The 19,650-nt window shown below is 45.2% G+C and overlaps 1 protein-coding gene across 3 annotated transcripts in view; it reads right to left on the reverse strand.

Moving 5' to 3' along the window:
• Positions 1–19,650, reverse strand: part of stac3 (SH3 and cysteine rich domain 3) — a 69,182-nt gene that overhangs the window by 30,102 nt on the left and 19,430 nt on the right. For all 3 annotated transcript variants that reach the window (XM_063037288.1, XM_063037287.1, XM_063037289.1), the window contains 2 exons: positions 14,055–14,328; positions 7,946–8,043 (listed from right to left, as the gene is read on the reverse strand). In XM_063037288.1, coding sequence (XP_062893358.1) covers positions 7,946–8,043; positions 14,055–14,328 — 372 coding nt within the window. The remainder of the gene's footprint in view (positions 1–7,945; positions 8,044–14,054; positions 14,329–19,650) is intronic.

The following is a 19,650-nucleotide window of genomic DNA, read 5'->3' on the forward strand; positions in this document are numbered from 1 at the left end:
ATGCTGGCATTGCAGATGGTACAGAGAAGGATCGCGATAATTACCTGGGGAATGAAAGTATTAACATATGCAGAGCGTTTGATGCCTCTGGGCCTGTACTTGCTGGAAATTAGAAGAATGAGGGGGGATTCTTATTGTAACCTATTGAATATTGAAAGGCCTAGATAGAGTGGACATGGAGAGGATGTTTCCAAGTGGGAGAGTCCAGGACCAGAGGGCACAGCCTCAGAATTAAAGGAATTCCCTTTAGAACAGAAACTTCTTTAGCCAGAGGGTGGTGAACTGTGCAATTCATTGCCACAGAGAACCGTGAAAGCCAAGTCATTGGGTATACTTAAAGCGGAGGTTGATAAGTTTTTGATTAGTAAGAATGTCAAAGGTCATGGGGATAAGGCGGGTAAGTGGGGCTGAGAGGGAAAATATATCGGTCATGATCAAATGGCGGAGCAGATTTGATGGCTGAATACCTAATTCACCTCCTATGTCTCATGGTCTTAAATACTCAGCAGGTCAGGCAGAATCTGTGGGGGAGAGGAACAGGATTAATGTTTCAGAGCAAACATCCTTCATCACACCCTGTTTCTTTTTCCACAGAGAAAGGTCTTGGACCTGAAACATTAACCCCGTTTCTCTCTCCACAGATGCTACTTGACCAGTTGAGAACTTCTGGCATTTTCTGTTTTTATTTCAGATTTCTAGCATCTGCAGATTTCTTTTATTTTTCAAATACCCCTGAGTATTTGAAGCTTTGTTCACCTTGCAACCATGTGCCTATTAATGGTGATTGAATCATGCCAGTCATCGTCGCCGGTGACTTTAACTGAGCGTCGCTGACGAAAGTCTCTGAAGATTCGTCAGCACATCCAGGTGAGCACTCGTGGAGATACGTACATGTAGATTGGGTGAACCAAATTGGTAAAGGTGCTGAGGAAGAGGATTTCTTGGAATGTATGAGGGATGGTTTTTTGAACCAACATGTCGAGGAACCAACTAGAGAGCAGGCTATTCTGGACTGGGTTTTGAGCAATGAGGAAGGGTTAATTAGCAATCTTGTCGTGCGAGGCCCCTTGGGTAAGAGTGACCATAATATGGTGGAATTCTTCATTAAGATGGAGAGTGACATAGTTAATTCAGAAACAAAGGTTCTGAACTTAAAGAGGGGTAACTTTGAAGGTATGAGACGTGAATTAGCTAAGATAGACTGGCAAATGACACTTAAAGGATTGACGGTGGATATGCAATGGCAAGCATTTAAAGATTGCATGGATGAACTACAACAATTGTTCATCCCAGTTTGGCAAAAGAATAAATCAAGGAAGGTAGTGCACCCGTGGCTGACAAGAGAAATTAGGGATAGTATCAATTCCAAAGAAGAAGCATACAAATTAGCCAGAGAAAGTGGCTCACCTGAGGACTGGGAGAAATTCAGAGTTCAGCAGAGGAGGACAAAGGGCTTAATTAGGAAGGGGAAAAAAGATTATGAGAGAAAACTGGCAGGGAACATAAAAACTGACTGTAAAAGCTTTTATAGATATGTAAAAAGGAAAAGACTTGTAAAGACAAATGTAGGTCCCCTACAGACAGAAACAGGTGAATTAATTATGGGGAGCAAGGACATGGCAGACCAATTGAATAATTACTTTGGTTCTGTCTTCACTAAGGAGGACATAAATAATCTTCCAGAAATAGTAAGGGACAGAGGGTCCAGTGAGATGGAGGAACTGAGCAAAATACATGTTAGTAGGGAAGTGGTGTTAGGTAAATTGAAGGGATTGAAGGCAGATAAATCCCCAGGGCCAGATGGTCTGCATCCTAGAGTGCTTAAGGAAGTAGCCCAAGAAATAGTGGATGCATTAGTGATAATTTTTCAAAACTCGTTAGATTCTGGACTAGTTCCTGAGGATTGGAGGGTGGCTAATGTAACCCCACTTTTTAAAAAAGGAGGGAGAGAGAAACCGGGGAATTATAGACCGGTTAGCCTAACGTCGGTGGTGGGGAAACTGCTGGAGTCAGTTATCAAAGATGTGGTAACATCACATTTGGAAAGCGGTGAAATCATCGGACAAAGTCAGCATGGATTTGTGAAAGGAAAATCATGTCTGACGAATCTCATAGAATTTTTTGAGGATGTAACTAGTAGAGTGGATAGGGGAGAACCAGTGGATGTGGTATATTTGGATTTTCAAAAGGCTTTTGACAAGGTCCCACACAGGAGATTAGTGTGCAAACTTAAAGCACACGGTATTGGGGGTAAGGTATTGATGTGGATGGAGAATTGGTTAGCAGACAGGAAGCAAAGAGTGGGAATAAACGGGACCTTTTCAGAATGGCAGGCGGTGACTAGTGGGGTACCGCAAGGCTCAGTGCTGGGACCCCAGTTGTTTACAATATATATTAATGACTTGGATGAGGGAATTAAATGCAGCATCTCCAAGTTTGCGGATGACACAAAGCTGGGTGGCAGTGTTAGCTGTGAGGAGGATGCTAAGAGGATGCAGAGTGACTTGGATAGGTTGGGTGAGTGGGCAAATTCATGGCAGATGCAATTTAATGTGGATAAATGTGAAGTTATCCACTTTGGTAGCAAAAATAGGAAAAAAGATTATTATCTGAATGGTGGCCGATTAGGAAAAGGGGAGGTGCAACGAGACCTGGGTGTCATTATACACCAGTCATTGAAAGTGGGCATGCAGGTACAGCAGGTGGTGAAAAAGGCGAATGGTATGCTGGCATTTATAGCGAGAGGATTCGAGTACAGGAGCAGGGAGGTACTACTGCAGTTGAACAAGGCCTTGGTGAGACCACACCTGGAATATTGTGTGCAGTTTTGGTCCCCTAATCTGAGGAAAGACATCCTTGCCATAGAGGGAGTACAAAGAAGGTTCACCAGATTGATTCCTGGGATGGCAGGACTTTCATATGAAGAAAGACGATGAACTGGGCTTGTACTCGTTGGAATTTAGAAGATTAAGGGGGGATCTGATTGAAACGTATAAAATCCTAAAGGGATTGGACAGGCTAGATGCAGGAAGATTGTTCCCGATGTTGGGGAAGTCCAGAACAAGTGGTCACAGTTTGAGGATAAAGGGGAAGCCTTTTAGGACCGAGATTAGGAAAAACTTCTTCACACAGAGAGTGGTGAATCTGTGGAATTCTCTGCCACAGGAAACAGTTGAGGCCAGTTCATTGGCTATATTTAAGAGGGAGTTAGATATGGCCCTTGTGGCTACGGGGGTCAGGGGGTATGGAGGGAAGGCTGGGGCGGGGCTCTGATTTGGATGATCAGCCATGATCATAATAAATGGCGGTGCAGGCTCGAAGGGCCGAATGGCCTACTCCTGCACCTATTTTCTATGTTTCTATGTACGACCTTAATGTGAAAAAGACTAAGGAGCTGACGGTAGACCTGAGGAGAGCTAAGGTACCGGTGACCCCTGTTTCCATCCAGGGGGTCAGTGTGGACATCGTGGAGGATTACAAATACCTGGGGATACAAATTGACAATAAACTGGACTGGTCAAAGAACACTGAGGCTGTCTACAAGAAGGGTCAAAGCCACGTCTATTTCCTGAGGTCCTTTAACATCTGCCGGACAATGCTGAGGATGTTCTACGAGTCTGTGGTGGCCAGTGCTATCACGTTTGCTGTTGTGTGCTGGGGCAGCAGGCTGAGGGTAGCAGACACCAACAGAATCAACAAACTCATTCATAAGGCCAGTGATGTTGTGGGGATGGAACTAGACTCTCTGACAGTGGTGTCTATAGTAATAGAACCATAAATAGTTAAATAGTAATATGTAAATTATGCCAGTAAATTATGAAATAAGTCCAGGACCAGCCTATTGGCTCAGGGTGCTGTCTAAGTTGCATGCCATCTTGGACAATGTCTCCCATCCACTACATAATGTACTGGGTGGGCACAGGAGTACATTCAGCCAGAGACTCATTCCACCGAGATGCAACACAGAGCGTCATAGGAAGTCATTCCTGCCTGTGGCCATCAAACTTTACAACTCCTCCCTTGGAGGGTCAGACACCCTGAGCCAATAGGTTGGTCCTGGATTTATTTCATAATTTACTGGCATAATTTACATATTACTATTTAACTATTTATGGTTCTATTACTATTTATTATTTATGGTGCAACTGTAATGAAAACCAATTTTCCCCCGGGATCAATAAAATATGACTATGACTATGACTATAAAACATTTGACCACTGCTACACTCGCTTCGACAAAGCTTACAAAGCTCTCCTTCACCCAGCTTTTGGAAAATCAGATCACTCCTCGATCCTGCTTTTGCTGACATACAGACAGAAGCTGAAACAAGAGGTGGCCATAGTTAAAACCGTCCACTGTTGGTCCGACCAATCAGCCTCCATGCTACAGGACTACTTTAATGACGCCAACTGGAATATCTTCCATGATGAGGATGTCTCCAAGTTCAAGGATGAAGTCACGTGCTTCATCTGGAAGTGCATCGACGATGTTGTCCCCCAGAAGTCGATCAGGGTCTTCCTGAACCAGAAACTGTGGATCAATAGTTCCGTGTGAGCAGCACTTACAGTGCGACATCGAACTTACACCGCTGGCGATCAACTAGAGCTCAAGAAAATCAGCTACAATCTGCGCAAAGCTATCAAGGCTGCGAAACAATACAGGGACAAGATTCAGTCAAGATTCACAACAAATAGTACATGTGACTTGTGGCGAGGATTGCATACCATCGCAGACTTCAAAGCCAAACGTAGTAGTGCTGCCAATATCGCAGCCTCTCTCCCAGATGAGCTCAAATCACTTTTACGCTCGGTTCAATGTCACTAACTTTGAGCGTCCACGGAAAGCCACCACTACAACCTGGTCATCTCTGAGGTACACAGATGTTTCCAACAGGTGGACAGTCGCAAGGCCCCGGGACCAGGCGGCATCCCAGGGTGGGTAGAGTGTACGCGGCACAACTGACAGGTGTGTTTACAGACATTTTTAATCTCTCCCTCTCCCAGTGTAGAGTGCCCTCCTGCTTCAAATTATCCACCATTGTCCCTGTACCAAAAAAGACCAAGGTGACATGTCTGAACGACTGGCATCCTGTCACACTCACCTCAATAATAAGCAAATGCTTTGACAGGCTGGTCAAGGACTACATCTGCAGCATGCTACCACACAAAATGGACCCTCTACAATTCACCTACCAACACAACCGATCGACAGATGATGGAATAGCCACTGCTCTACATACCATCCTTACACATCTGGAGAAGAGGGATGCTTATGTGAGAATGCTGTTCCTGGACTACAGTTCAGCATTCAACACCACAATTCCCTCCAGGTTCATCATAGAGCTCAGAGACCTCGGCCTTGACCCTGCCTTGTGCAGCTGGATCCTGGACTTCCTGTCAGATAGCCGGCAGGTTGTAAGAATGAGCTCCCTCACCTCCAACCCTCTGACTCTCAATACAGGAGCCCCTCAGGGCTGTGTACTGAGTCCCCTCCTTTATCCCTGTATACCCACGTCTGTGTCACCACCCACAGCTCCAATCTGCTAATTGAATTTGCCGACGACACTACATTGATTGGCCTTATCTCAAACAATAACAAGGTGGCCTACAGGGAAGAAGTCATCTCTCTGACACAGTGGTGTCAAGAAAACAACCTCTCTCTCAATGTCACAAAAACAAAGGAGCTGGTTGTGGACTACAGGAGGAACGGAGATGGGCTAACCCCTACTGACATCAATGGATCTGGTGTTGAGAGGGTAAACAGCTTCAAGTTCCTCGGCATCCACATCACCGAGGACCTCACGTGGTCTGTACACACCAGCTGTGTGGTGAAATAGGCACAACAGCGCCTCTTTCACCTCAGATGGTTGAAGAAGTTTGGTATGAGTCCCCAACTCCTAAGAACCTTCTGCAGGGGCACAATTGAGAGCATCCTGACTGGCTGCATCACTGCCTGGTATGGGAACTGTACCTCTGTTAATCGCAGGACTCTGCAGAGAGTGGTGAGGACAGCCCAGTGCATCTGTAGTTGTGAACTTCCCATGATTCAGGACATTTATAGAGACAGGTGTGTAAAAAGGGCCTGAAGGATCATTGGGGACCTAAGTCATCCCAACCACAATCTATTCCAGCTGCTACCATCCGGGAAGCAGTACCGCAGCATAAAAGCCAGGACCAACAGGCTCCGGGACAGCTTCTTCCACCAGGCCATCAGACTGATGAACTCACACTGATTTGAGTATACTCTATATTATATTGACTGTTCTATTTATTATAAATTATTATAAGTTACTATGATTGCACATTGAGCTGGAGATGTAATGTAAAGATTTTTGCTCCTCATGTATGTGAAGGATGTAAGAAATAAAATCAATTCAATTCAATCTCAAGATATACCACTGATTCACTTACCTTATTCTGAATACTTTGTGCATTCAGTTAAAAAGTTTTTAACAGTGACCTTTTACCATTTTTCCAGCGACTCTATTCTTTCTGCTGCTCCCTTGCTGTTATATATTCTGTCTTGTCTTGTCACACCTTTACTGCTACACTACGTCAGATCTGGAAGTTCTTACACCCAATCCCCGATCTCTGCAGTGAGACATCTCAATACATAGGGCAGACGAGGGTACTCAGCACTCCCGGTCGATGAGGCAGAAAAGACAGCCAGGAACCAGGTCTGGGTGGAAAGATGTTGGTCTTCAGAAGGACTTGGATGGGCAGCACAATGGTGTAGAGGGTAAGAGCCACTGCCTCACAGCACCAGAGAGACGGGTTCAATCTCGACCTCAGGCACTGTCTGTGTGTGGAGTTTCCACATTCTCTATGTGACTGTGCGGGTCACCCCCAGGAGCTCTGGTTTCTTTCCATGTCCCAAAGATGTGTGGAGTTGGTAAGTTAATTAGCCACTGTAAATTACCCCCAGTGTGTGAGTGGGTGGTAGAACCTGAGGGGAGATGATGGGAATGTGGGGGAAAATGGTTTATAGGGAAAATTAGTAAAGGGGGAAAGAATCAGTTGCTGAGCAGCATAGATTGATGGGCTAAATGGTCTCCCTCTATCGTCTTTTCCTCTGAGAAATAAAATCCTGCCTGTTAAAGAATCCACAGTCCCTCCTGGAAGTGACCACGTGGAGTCAGGTCATGAAAAATAAACAGAGGGAGGAACTCACACTTCGAGTGCTCTAATCGAATCTCTGCTTCAGCTTGTGAGTCACTATCACGCACAAGTTCACCCTTCAACTGTATCAAAGGCAGGATCTTAATGAGAAAGCTACTTTGAAAAATATTACTGTCAAAAGTTTTCCTGTTTAAAAAAATCTTCCTGGAGTGCAGGGATTGGAGAAAGACGATCAAGGATGCAAAGCCCAGTAATGATCATAACAGAGTATGAAGGGCTGATTGGAACTTTGGGTATATAATAGGCAAGGTCACATCAGCCACGCAGCACCTGACCTTCCTTTGACTCCAAGGGCAAGTGATGTCAGTATAACCAGCAGTCAATTGGACACAACTCACATCGCACTCAACTGCCCACTGGGCACAATTCCCTTTTCCGCACAAACGTCCATTGCGTACAATTACTCACAGCAAACCACTGCTCACTACACGATTGCCCCTAAAACACTACTGCTCACTGCACTCTATTGCACTTAGTGAGGTTTACACTTTAGTTTACTGTATAATCTTACTCAATGCACAGAACTGCTCATTGTACACAACTGTCCATTGTATACGACTGCCCATCGTATACAATTGACCCAGCACAATATTGCTCACTATACACTTCTGCCCTCTATACACAATTTCAGCTTGCCCACTATTGCTCCTGCACACTTTTTCCCATTGTACACCATTGTCCATTGTACACTAGTGCTGCTTACACACTATATTTCCCCCTTGCTTATTGTTAAGAGGAATATCCCCTCTTTAGTGTTCAGACTTACAATCTTGCCGAAACATCTCTGGAACTCCACATAAGACTGGCAGTGATGGTGGATGTTGGTTTTGCAATTCTTGCATCTCAAGCCAAACTTGTTATTTACTGCAAGACACACATTAATCAACAATTAACACAGACAGAAAGTGCAGAATACACAAAATGCTGGAGGAACTCGGCATGTCAGGCAGCATCTATGGAGGGGAGTAAACAGCCGACGTTTCAGGGGAATAAACAGCCAACGTTTCTGTACCCTTCATCAGGACTGGAAAGGAAGGGTACAGAAGTGGGGGGAGGGGAAAGAGCACAAGCTGGCAGGTGATAGTTCCTCCAGCATTTTGTGTGTGCGTGTTTTGCTTTAGATTTCAAGCATCTACAGAATCTCTTGTGTCTCTGAACCTGCAAAAAACTGGGCTTTAGAATTTTAAGAGACATCAAATGCTTGTCAGATAAACTTGAGACCATTTCATCCTGCACATGATATGCATTCATCTCTCACACAATTGCCATCAAGGGAGCATGGGGCCGAACATTTTCGTTGATATCGAGCCAGAGTTGGACACTTGCACTGTGCAGCTGAAAAATTAGGACACGTTTTGGATAGAGCCTGTCATGGGGAGCTCCATACCCAACCAGAGTGGTTGTCATAGCAGCCTACACATTGGAGTTAGGCTGCTGATCTCCATCAGTGTGGGCTCTGGTGCCTTGTTGACCAGGAAGAATGCCCAACCAGGTGGTGGGTACTCCAGCCATGTTAGGCGGAGGAGAGGTGGAGCAAATGTGTACAACCATCAAAACATTCTGTACAACCATCAAAAACTACAGTGATGAACTGCTAGTGTACAATGGGAAATAGTGTGCAGGAGAAAGATGAAATGGGATACAATGAGAAAAACCTCCTTCAGTAGGTGCCAATGGCTAGACCTTCCCTGCATCACCACTATTAAGATGGTTGAGAGCATGAGATAGCAAAGACACAGTGGAGGGAGTGAGGCATCAGTAGAGTGCAGGAACAAATTTCTCCCTCCTTCATCAGTGAAATTCATGGATTAGGAAAGAATTTAGAATTAAACGACATGCAGAAAAATGCCACAAAAAGGGAAAGACAAAAAAAAAGAAAAGTTGGAAGGACTGCAGGATTTGAAATGTTTGATGAGGATGATACCAGGAATGCAAAAGTTTACAGATCAAGGAAAGACGGGCAGACGAGGTCTCTTTCTCTGGAAGGAAGGAGACCAAGGAGTCACCCTGTAAGGGGTTTTGACAGAGTGGAAGGTCATTGAGAGGATGGTTCCAGTTGCAGGGAACAGCAGAAGCAGAGGCCATCGGTAAAGGAGAATAATAAAGTAGTCCAGTTGGGATTTCAGAAGGAACTTCCCCAATGATCATAGAACATAAACCAGTACAACATAGGAACAGGCTCTTCAGCCAACAATGCTGTGCCAAATTAATTAAACTAGTCATTAAATGCCTAACTAAACTAATCCCTTCTGCCTACTCACTGTCCATGTCCTTCCACTCCCTGCACATCCAAAAGTCTCTTAAGTGCCTCCATCATACATACTTGTTTCCACCACCACCCCGGGGGCACAGTCCAAGCACCCACTGCTCCCTGTGCAAACTTGCTCTGCACATCTCCTTCGAACTTCACCCCTCTCACCTTAAATGCACGTCACCTAACGCTTTGACCCTGGGCGAAGCTGTGTACTTTCATAATCTTGTACACTTCAAAGTTCATAGCTCAAAGTACATACGGTATATGTACCATATACTACCTTGAGATTCATTTTCTTGCAGGTATGCACAGGGAAAAATAAATACAATAGAATTTTACAAAAAAAAACAGACAAAGACAGACAAACAACCAACAAGCAAATGAAAAAAAGCTATGCAAATAAAAATAATAGTGAGAACATGAGTTGCAAAGGGTTCTTGGAAGTGAGTCTGCAGCCTGATGTTTGAAGGGTAATAGCTGTTCCTCGACCTGGTGGTGTGGGATCCAAGGATCCTGTACCTCCTTCCCAAAGGTAGTGATGAGAAGAGAGCATGGACTGGATGGGGCTTGGGGGTCCTTGATGACTGATGCTGCTTTGTTGAGGCAGTGCTTCATGTAAATGTCCTCAAGGGTTGGGAGAGCTTTGTCTGTGATAGACTGGGCTGTATCCGCCACTTTCTGTAGGCTTTCCCATTCCTGGGCATTGGTGTTCCCACACCAGGCAAGAATTTTGGTAACATGGTGAATCTATGCAAACTTCTAAGAAAGTAGAGGTGCAGTCATGCCTGCTTTATGATGACAATTATGTGCTGATCCCAGGACATATCCTCGGATATATTAATGCCAAGAAATGCTGGACGTTGCTTGTACTGGCTGGATACTTGATTTTATTTATTTTATTTGTTCTTTTATAGCATTGAGTACGAGAGTTGCAACCTCGTTTTCACTGTATTGGTGCATGACAGATTGTACTATGCAATGACAATAAAGATATTTCATTTCATTTCAAATGTAAAGCTACTGACTCCCTCCACCTCAGATCCCCTCATGAGGACTGGCTCCTGAACCAATCCGCCTGAAGTCGCAAATCAGCTTTTCAGTTCCGCTGATGCTCATTAAGAGGTTGTTTTGTGGCACCACTTAATCAGATTTTCAATCTCCCTCCTATCTACCAATTCATTACCACCACCTATGAGTTGGCCAACAACAGTGGTGTTGTCAGCAGACTTAAATATGGCATTGGAACTGTGCTTATCCTCACAGTCACAAAAAAAAGTGAGTAGAGCAGGCAGGCTAAATACACAGCTTTGTGGTGCTCCGGTGCTGATGGTGATTGTGGAGGAGATACTGGTGCCAATCTGTAATAATTGGGGAAATTGAGGATCCAGTTGCACAGGGGGGAATTGAAGCCAAGGTCTTGGAGCTTAGTGATGAGTTTTGAGGGGAAAATAGTGTTAAATCCTGAGCCTATTCATCTTCACTGTCCACGTGCTTTAGAGTTGAGTGAAGAGCCAATGAAATGGCAAATGCCATTGACCTGTTGCGACGGTAGGCAAAGTGGAACAGTTCCAGGTTGTTCCTCAGGTAGAAGTTGATATGCTTCATGACTAACCTCATCACAGTGGATCAAAGTTCGACTAGACAACAGTTATTGAGGAAAGTTATCAGGTTCCTATTAGGCACATGTATGATTGATGCTTGCTTGAAGTAGGTGGGTACCTCAGACTCCTGAAGCAAGAGGTTAAAGATGTCCGTAAACTCTCAGGCCAGTTGATTAGCACAGGTCCTCAGTCCTCAGCTAGGTACAGATGCTTTCTGGAAGTTCACTCTCCTGAAAGATGCTGTCATATTGGCCTCAGACACTGAGATCACAGGGTCACTGGGGTCTGTGTATGGGAGGGGGTGATCAAGAAATCTTACTACAATCCTACCTCTTTGCACTTCACACAAAGAGCACTGAGAATGAGAAACTCACTCCTACAAGAAGCAGATGGGGCAACTGTACCACTGCATTTGGAGAGAGGTTGGACACACGAGGGAGGAAGAGGGAAGGGAGGGCAACCCGAGGAAAGGTGGAAACCTCAAATAAATGCAGACGTGGATTGATTGGACCTAATTGCCTTTTCCATGTTGTATAGCTGATGTTCTATATTTTAAGAACAATTTGCTACATGCAGAAATTTAAATTGATTCCTTTCTGAAACAGAGAAATCAAATGGGAGGTCATTAATGATAATCGCAGCAGGAACAGAATGGATAATCACCAGCCTGAGACTCCTACAATGAATTTAATTAACGTGCAGATCCAACACATGCTTAAACACCTTGTGGAGGTTAGGGGCCATCTTTTCTTCTATTCAGCTCCATCACTTTTAATCACCGGTGTTTCTCAGACACAACAAATGCCACTTGCAAGGAAGGTGGATTTGAGAAGAGAACAGACTGACAAACGTCAGGTTAGAGGTGACAGGCAATAGAGAGCTTAATGACATGGTGTCATGACAACAATGTTGGCAAAACAAAAAGCTGGTCATTGACTTCAGGAAGTGGGGTGGTGCACCAGCTCCTGTTTGCAGATGCATCATAGGAAACCTCCTACCTGGATACATCACGGGTTGAAAATCAACTGCTCTGCCCAAGTCCACAAGAAAATGAAAAGACTTGTGGACACAACTCAGCACATCATGGAAAAATCCTTCCCTCTATGGACTCCTTCTCCAATTCTTGCTGCCTCAGTTAAACAGCCAACGTAATCAAAGACCCCATCCATCCGAGACATTCTCTCTTCTCCCCCTCCCATTGGCTAGAAGACACAAAAGCCTAAAAGAACATACCACCAGGCTCAAGGATAGCATCTATCTTGCTGTCATAAAACTCTTGAATGATCCCCGAATACGATAAGATCACAATATACCACATTGTGGTCTTGCACCTTATTGTCTGCCTGCATTGCACTTTCTCTGTAACACTTTCTTCTGCATTCTGCTTTCCCTTGTACTACCTCAGTGCATGGCTGTAATGAAATGATCTGTATCGATGGCATGCAAAGTTTTCACCCTATCTCCACACATGTGGCTATGATAAACCAACTTTAATCCCAAGGTCATGGTGTCAAAGGGATCCAAGGGATGAAAGGGAAGGACCATTCCCAAGGCAAAGGAATGACTTACCATCCCAATGTGACATGTGGTTGGGAGTCAAGAAGAGGACATTGGGTGATCAGTGGTCTAATGGGGACAGAGTAAGGGAGCAGGAGGTAAAAGGTGAGATAGATGAGAGAGAAAACTGAAGAACAGAGAGGCTCAGAAGTGAGTGGAGGTGGAAGAAGACTAGACAGCCAATTGTCTTTTCTAACAATATGGGGAGACCAGGCGGGAGTGATGACTGGCCCAAAAATGTGGGATTATGGCTTCTATTCACTGAATGATTGGGACTTGGACAGTGGAACAGTATGGAAAGGGTCACCAGGAATTTCCTCACGGATTTTTTAAATTGCTTTCTATACCTTTGTCAGGAGATCAGCAGGACACCCGGATACACCATCCAGTTAGTAACTTGCAGTGACCTGCCATTTCTTTGCTGGAATTCCCACACCAAGTCCACTTGAAGCCGACTAACCCGGCAGTGGGTTCAACCAAGAGGTCAAATGTTTCCTGGGGGTGAGGGGCGCAGAGAAAGTGGCAAGCTCCATGATGGCTGTCGGGGTAAATTTTCAGGATGTCCAAGTAGGAGACCACAATGTGCAGCAAGGACTTAGAATGCTGCCTGCCAGGATGAGGAACAGTCAGGACCAAATGGGAATCATTTCAAAATCCTGGAATTTTTCAGTAAAAAAATCAGGAAAAGGTGCATATTGAAAAAGATTGTTTCAGGTTACAAGCAAGCCACACTGTGGTCTGCTTATGGGTGGCACTGTAGTAGAGGGGGTGTAGCCGCTGCCTCACAACTCCAGAGACCAAGGTTCAATCCTGAACTTTGGCGCTGTCTGGGAGAAATTCACACGCTCTCCCTGTGAAACTGTGCGGGCTTCTCCAGGGCACTCCGCTTTCCTCCCACAACCAAAGCCATGCTGTAAATTGTGGGTGAGGAGTGGAATCGGAGGGAAGTTGATGGAAATTTTCGTGAAGGATAAAAAGGGACCAGTGATGGTGTGAGCTGCTCGGCACCAACCTGAAGGGCTGTTGCCCTGCTGTATGACTCTATGACTCATTAATGGGATGGAACATATTTTGTGCATGTTGGTGAAGACACAGGTCAGGGACATGCAACACACCAGCATCGCTGACACAATTAAGGACCTTTCTTTTCCCCTCTCCCATCAGGCAGAAGTCTGAGAAAATGTATCACCAGGCTTCGGGTCAGCTTCTGTCTCACTGTGTTCAGACTCTAGGATGGATTGCTTGTACAAGCAAGCTCTTGATCTCTCAATCTATCTCATTGTGACCCTTACCACTTATTGTCTCCCTGCACTGCACTTTCTCTGTAACCGTAACACTCTATATATGGAATGATCCGCATCAGTGGCATGTAAACAAAAGCATTTTGCTGGATCTTGATACATGTGGCAGTAATAAACCAGTTTCCAATTTCCCAGGATATAACAGAGAGATAACCCACTTACAGACGATCATCCGTGCGCACACATCACAGAACTTCGGCTTCTTGAAGTAATGGTCTTTGAACTTATGGGGTTTGTCATTGACAGGCTTGGGGGGCTCTGGTAGGGGGAATTCCTCCTTCTCCTCTTCCTCCTCCTCCTCTTCTTCCTCCTCATAGTAATAATAGACCACCCCTCCCCCTGTGTTCACAATCTCGCCATTCGGCTGCTGTGGGAGGATCTCCTCTTTGCTTGTTTCTTTCTGTTTCTTCTGAAAAAGTGACTTCAGCTTCTGGATCTAAGGGAGAGAGACTAGGAGTCAGAACGATGGATATCCAAGCTATACAGTGCCCTACTACACCGTCACTGTGTGCCCTTGCACACAGAAGCTTTACACTGAACATCTATTAGGACAGCACGGTAGCATAGCGGTTAGTGCCGACTGTAAGGTGCAGTTTGATTCCTGATGCTCTCTGTAAGGAGTATGTATGTTCTCTCTGTGACCATGTGGGTTTCCTCCCACAAAACAAAGATGTACGGTTAGGGTTAGTGAGTTGTGGCCGTGCTATCTTGCTGCCAGAAGCGTGGCGAACTCGCGCGCTGCCCAGCACAATCCTCGCTGATTTGATTTGACGCAAACGACACGCTTCACTCTATGTTTCAATGTACGTGTGACAAATAAAGCTCATCTTTATCTTATCTCCCTATTACATAGGGAGATGCATGAGCTAACTGTGCAGCAAAAGGCCACACAGAGTAAATTGGTAGCCTCAGGCCAATCTTACCAATATCGGATAATCTGTCCTGGACCCAGCACACTGATGAAATCACAAGGACGGCACATCAGCATCTACCTTACAGGGTTAAGGAGGTTCGGCTTCTCGCTGAGAACCCTAACAAACCTCTGCAGATGTACTGTTGAAATTAGGTTACTACCACTCTCTCATATATGAGCTGAAATGTGTTGCTTTGCAGCAACAGTACAATCAAAAGACATAAAATTACGATAAATTGCAAAATTTAAAAATGGTGCAAAAAAAGGGGAACAGCGAGGTAGTGTTCAGAAATCTGACGGCAGGGGGGAAGAAGCTGTTCCTGAGATGGTGAGTGTGTGCCTTCAGGCTCCTGTACCTCCCGCCTGATGGTAGTAGTGAGAAGAGGGCGCGTCACGGGTGGTGAGGGTCCTCAGTGACAGATGCAGCTTTCTTGAGGATGTCCTCAATGATGGGGAGGGCTGTGATTGTGATGGAGCTGGTTGAGTCTACAACCCTCTACGTCCTGTTATGATCCTGTGCAATGGAGCCTCCATGCCGGGCTGTGATGCAGCCAGCCAGAATGCTCCATGGTACGTCTATAGAAATCCGCAAGTCTTTGGCAGCATACCAAATCTCCACATGCTCCTATCAGAGTAGAGCTGCTGATGTGCCTTCTTTATGATTGTATCACTGCCTCTCCAGATAACAGCTGACTTACCCAAGGTCTCAACGAGGGATGGCACGGTGTTGTAGTAGCTAGCATAACACGTTACAGCACCAGTTCCCGCTGCCGTGTGTAAGTAGTTTGTACGTTCTCCCCGTGACCACGTGGGCTTCCTCTGGGGTCTCCGGTTTCTTCCCACATTCCAGAGACATATGGGTTGTGGGCATGCTCTGGTGTGACACTGGAGGAACAGCAACACTTGTGGGCTAGCCCCCAGCACATCCTTGAATTTTATTGGACATTGACGCAAATGATGCATTTTACAACACGTTTCGATGTTTCAATGCACATGTGACGAATAAAGCTAATCTCTCTTTATAAAATCCTCCTCTTCTGTACCAATTCCCCATAACCCTGAATTCCCGTGAAGGAGTTCCTATGGATATGCTTAGAGTGAAATCAACAGGTAGGAGGATTGGGCTGTTAGATTGAATGGACAGCTTTTCACAATGGGCTGTCACTCGGAAAATCAACATCTATCGCCCATTCTCAAGTTCGCTTGAGAAGACAGTGGTGAATGGCTTCCTTGAACCACTGCTGTTCTTTTGGTGATGACACTAAACATCCGATGTAATAGTTACATTATGCTAATTACACTGTTAGCTTTTTGAAAATCAAAAAAATTGCAGCCTTCCAGATTCGATATTATATTCAACTTTTTAAGGTAGATCATTTCTCTGCCTGAATCAGAAGTGACCAGTTCTACTGTAGGCTGCCCATCTGCAACATTAACCCTGTTTCTCTCTCCATAGACATTGCCTGACCGACTGAGCAGTTCCAACAATCTCCATGTGGTTTCAGCAGGAGCTCTGACCTGCGTCTCACAGCTTTAACATAACACTCTGTTCACTTTCCTTGCACCCGCCCCGCTCTCTTGCTCTTGCTTTCTTTGTATCTTTCTCTTGCTCTTGTCCCTCACTCTCTCTTTCATTGTCTTTCTCTCTTCTATCTCTCATGCTCCCTCTCTTCCTCTTGCTTTCTCTCTCTCTCTCTGTCAAATGGTTCCACAAAAAATGGGAATGGCCTGGTTAACCCTTGCCTCACCTTTTCTCCCATCCACCCCTCTCTGTCTCCTGTATCTCTACAGATTAAAACTAACTTGTCTTCTCTGGAAAGATCTTCACCGGAAACATTAACTGTTTCTCTCTCCACAGATGCTGTCAAACCTGCTGAATCTTTCCAGCATTTTCTAGTTGTATCTCTTGACGCTAAATCTTTAACCAGTTGTGGGAGGAGAATTAATCTGGGATGGCATTGCGTAGCTGTCAGCCCACGACACAGTGCGAGGCATATGCCCAAATCTGAGCTTGGTTATTTTGCTGCATTCCTCCTCCTTATTTTTCATTGCAGCATAGGAGGCCATTCAGCCCATTGAGTCTATGCCATCCTAAGAGCATTCCCATCAGTCCTTTTCCTTGACCCATTTTCCCCACAATCCCATCAGCTCCCCCCAGATTCTAACCCTCACCCACACAGCAGGAACAATTTCCAGCAGCCAATTAACCCATTGACCCTACATCTTTGGGGTGTGGGAAGAAACCCTGGTGAAACACATGCGGCCACAGGAAGACCGTGCAAACTCCACAGGGACAGCACCCGACGTCAGGATTGAACCTGGGTCTCTGGAACTGCGAGATGACAGCTCTACCTGATGTACATGGTTCAATGCACACAGGGTTGTTGCACCCACTGCATAAAACAAGTGACACTCAATCGAGGTGTGAAAAACGTCAGCAAACTCAGCAGTTACCAACTTGTTTTACAGCCAATGAGGTAGCCGTAGGCACCTTTGTAATGAGGGGTTGTGCACAGTAAGCTCCCACAAACAGCAGTATTATAATTAAAAGATAGTTTACTCCACTGGTCTTCGATGAGGAGTGAGTACCATCCAGGACACTGTGGACAGCTCTCCTACTCTCGTTCCAATGTTGCTCTGGGTTGTTTGTCCTTCACCTGAGAGCAACATTGTGGGGTGATGCAAATTGTCAACACAACCTTCTTAAAAACGCATCCCTGGGATTTTGAACCCTCCTCTTTGACTGGAAAGGTGTGGCTGTACAGAGGGGGGCGCAGAGGAGCCCCTCAAGGATGTTATCTGTATGAGAGGACTTTAGTTATGAAGGGAGTCTGGACAGGCTGGGTGAAACACACAAAGTGCTGGAAGAACTCAGGTCTGGCAGCATCTATGGAGAAGAATAACCGGTCGATAATTTGGGCTGAAACCCCTTCATCAGGACTGGAGAGGATGGGGGAAGAAGCCAGAGTAAGAAGGTGGGGGGAGGGGAAGGAGTACACAGGTGAGACCAGGTGAGGGGGAAGGTGAATGGGTGGGGGAGGGGAGATGAAGTAAGAAGCTGGGAGGGGATTGGTGGAAAAGGAGAAGGATTGAAGAAGGAGGAATCTGACAGGAGAGGACAGTGGACCATGCAAGAAAGGGAAGGAGGTGGGGAACCAGAAGGAGGTGACAGGCAGGTGACGAGAAGAGAAGGGGTGAGAGTGGAACCTTTAATCTATGACTTCTACAGGAGAAAGAGCCTGCTTGCATTTACCCTATCTACACCACTGAAAATCTTGTATACCTCTATCAAATCTCCCTTCATTCTCCTATGCTCCAGGGAATAAAGGCCTAACCTATTCAACTTTTCCATAAGACTCAGATCCTAAGTCCTGGCAATAACCTTGTAATCTTTCTCTGTACTCTTTCAATCTTATTGATACCTTTCCTGTAGGTAGATGACAAGAACTACACACAATACTCCAAATTAGGTCTCACTAATGTTTTATACAACTTCAACATAACATCCCAACTCCTGTTCTCAATACTTTGATTTATGATGGGCAACGCGCATAAAGCTCTCTTTACGACCCTATCAACATGTGATGCCACTTGCAAGCAATTATAGATCCCTTTGATCTACCACATTCCTCAATGCTCTACCATTCACTGTGTAAATCTTACCCTGGTTGGTCCTCCCAAAGTGCATCACCACACACGTCTGCATTAAGTTCCATCTGCCATTTTTCAGCCCATTTTTCCCAATGAAAGCTTTGATAACCTTCCTCACTATCCACTTCGCCTCCAGTCTTGGAGTCATTCACAAATGCTAATCCAGTTAACCACGTTATTATCCAACTCATTGATACAGATGACAAACAACAATGGACCCAGTACTGATCCCTGTGGCACACCACTCATCACAGTCCTCCAGAGAGGTGAGCATCTACCACTCTTTGGCTTCTCCTGCTAAACCAGGGGTTCCCAACCTGGGGTCTGCGGAGGGTCTATGGCACAGAAAAGGTTGGGAACCCCTGTTCTAAACCAATGTTGAATTCAATTTACTACTTCATCCCGAATGCCAAGTGACTAGACTCCCATGCAGGACACTGTCAAATGTCTTGTTAAAGACCATGTAGGCAACATTCACTGCCTTGCCTTCATCACCTTTTCCGGTTACCTCCTCGAAAAACTCTATAAGGTTGGTTAGACAGGATCTACCACGCACAAAGCCATATTACTATCCCTAATAAGGCCCTGTCTATCCAAATGTTTATGTATGCTGTCCCTTAGAGTACCTTTAAATAATTTACCCATTACTGACGTCAGGCTCACTGGCTTATAATTTCTCAGTTTATTCTTAGAGCCTTTCTTAAATAATGGAACAACATCAGCTATTTTCCAGACCTTCAGCATCTCACCCGTGGCTAGGAACTTTTTAAATACCTCTGCCAGGGCCCCTGCAATTTCTACACCAGCCTCCCACAAGGTCTGAGGGAACACTTCATCAGATCCCGGGGATATATCCACCCGAGTTTTCCCCCAGACAGCAAACGCCTACTCTTCTGTAATATGGATACAGTTCATGACCTCACTACTGTTGTGCCTCATTCTATAGAACGTGCCCATTTTCCAATAAATACAGATGCAAAAAAATCCATGTAAAATCCTCCCCAACTATTTCAGCTCCACACAGAGATGACCACGCTGATCATCAAGCGGATTAATTTTGTCCCTTGCTCTTCTCAGAGAGTTATAGCAGAATCCTGCACCAAATGTGTGTGTAACAGAGAGAGTGTTATAACAGTCTAACAGTGAGTGTGTGTGTGTGTAACAGAGTGCTATACCAGAGTCTTACACTGGGTG

The sequence above is a fragment of the Mobula hypostoma genome, chromosome X1 (genome assembly GCF_963921235.1).
Source record: "Mobula hypostoma chromosome X1, sMobHyp1.1, whole genome shotgun sequence".
Lineage (NCBI taxonomy): Eukaryota > Metazoa > Chordata > Chondrichthyes > Myliobatiformes > Myliobatidae > Mobula > Mobula hypostoma.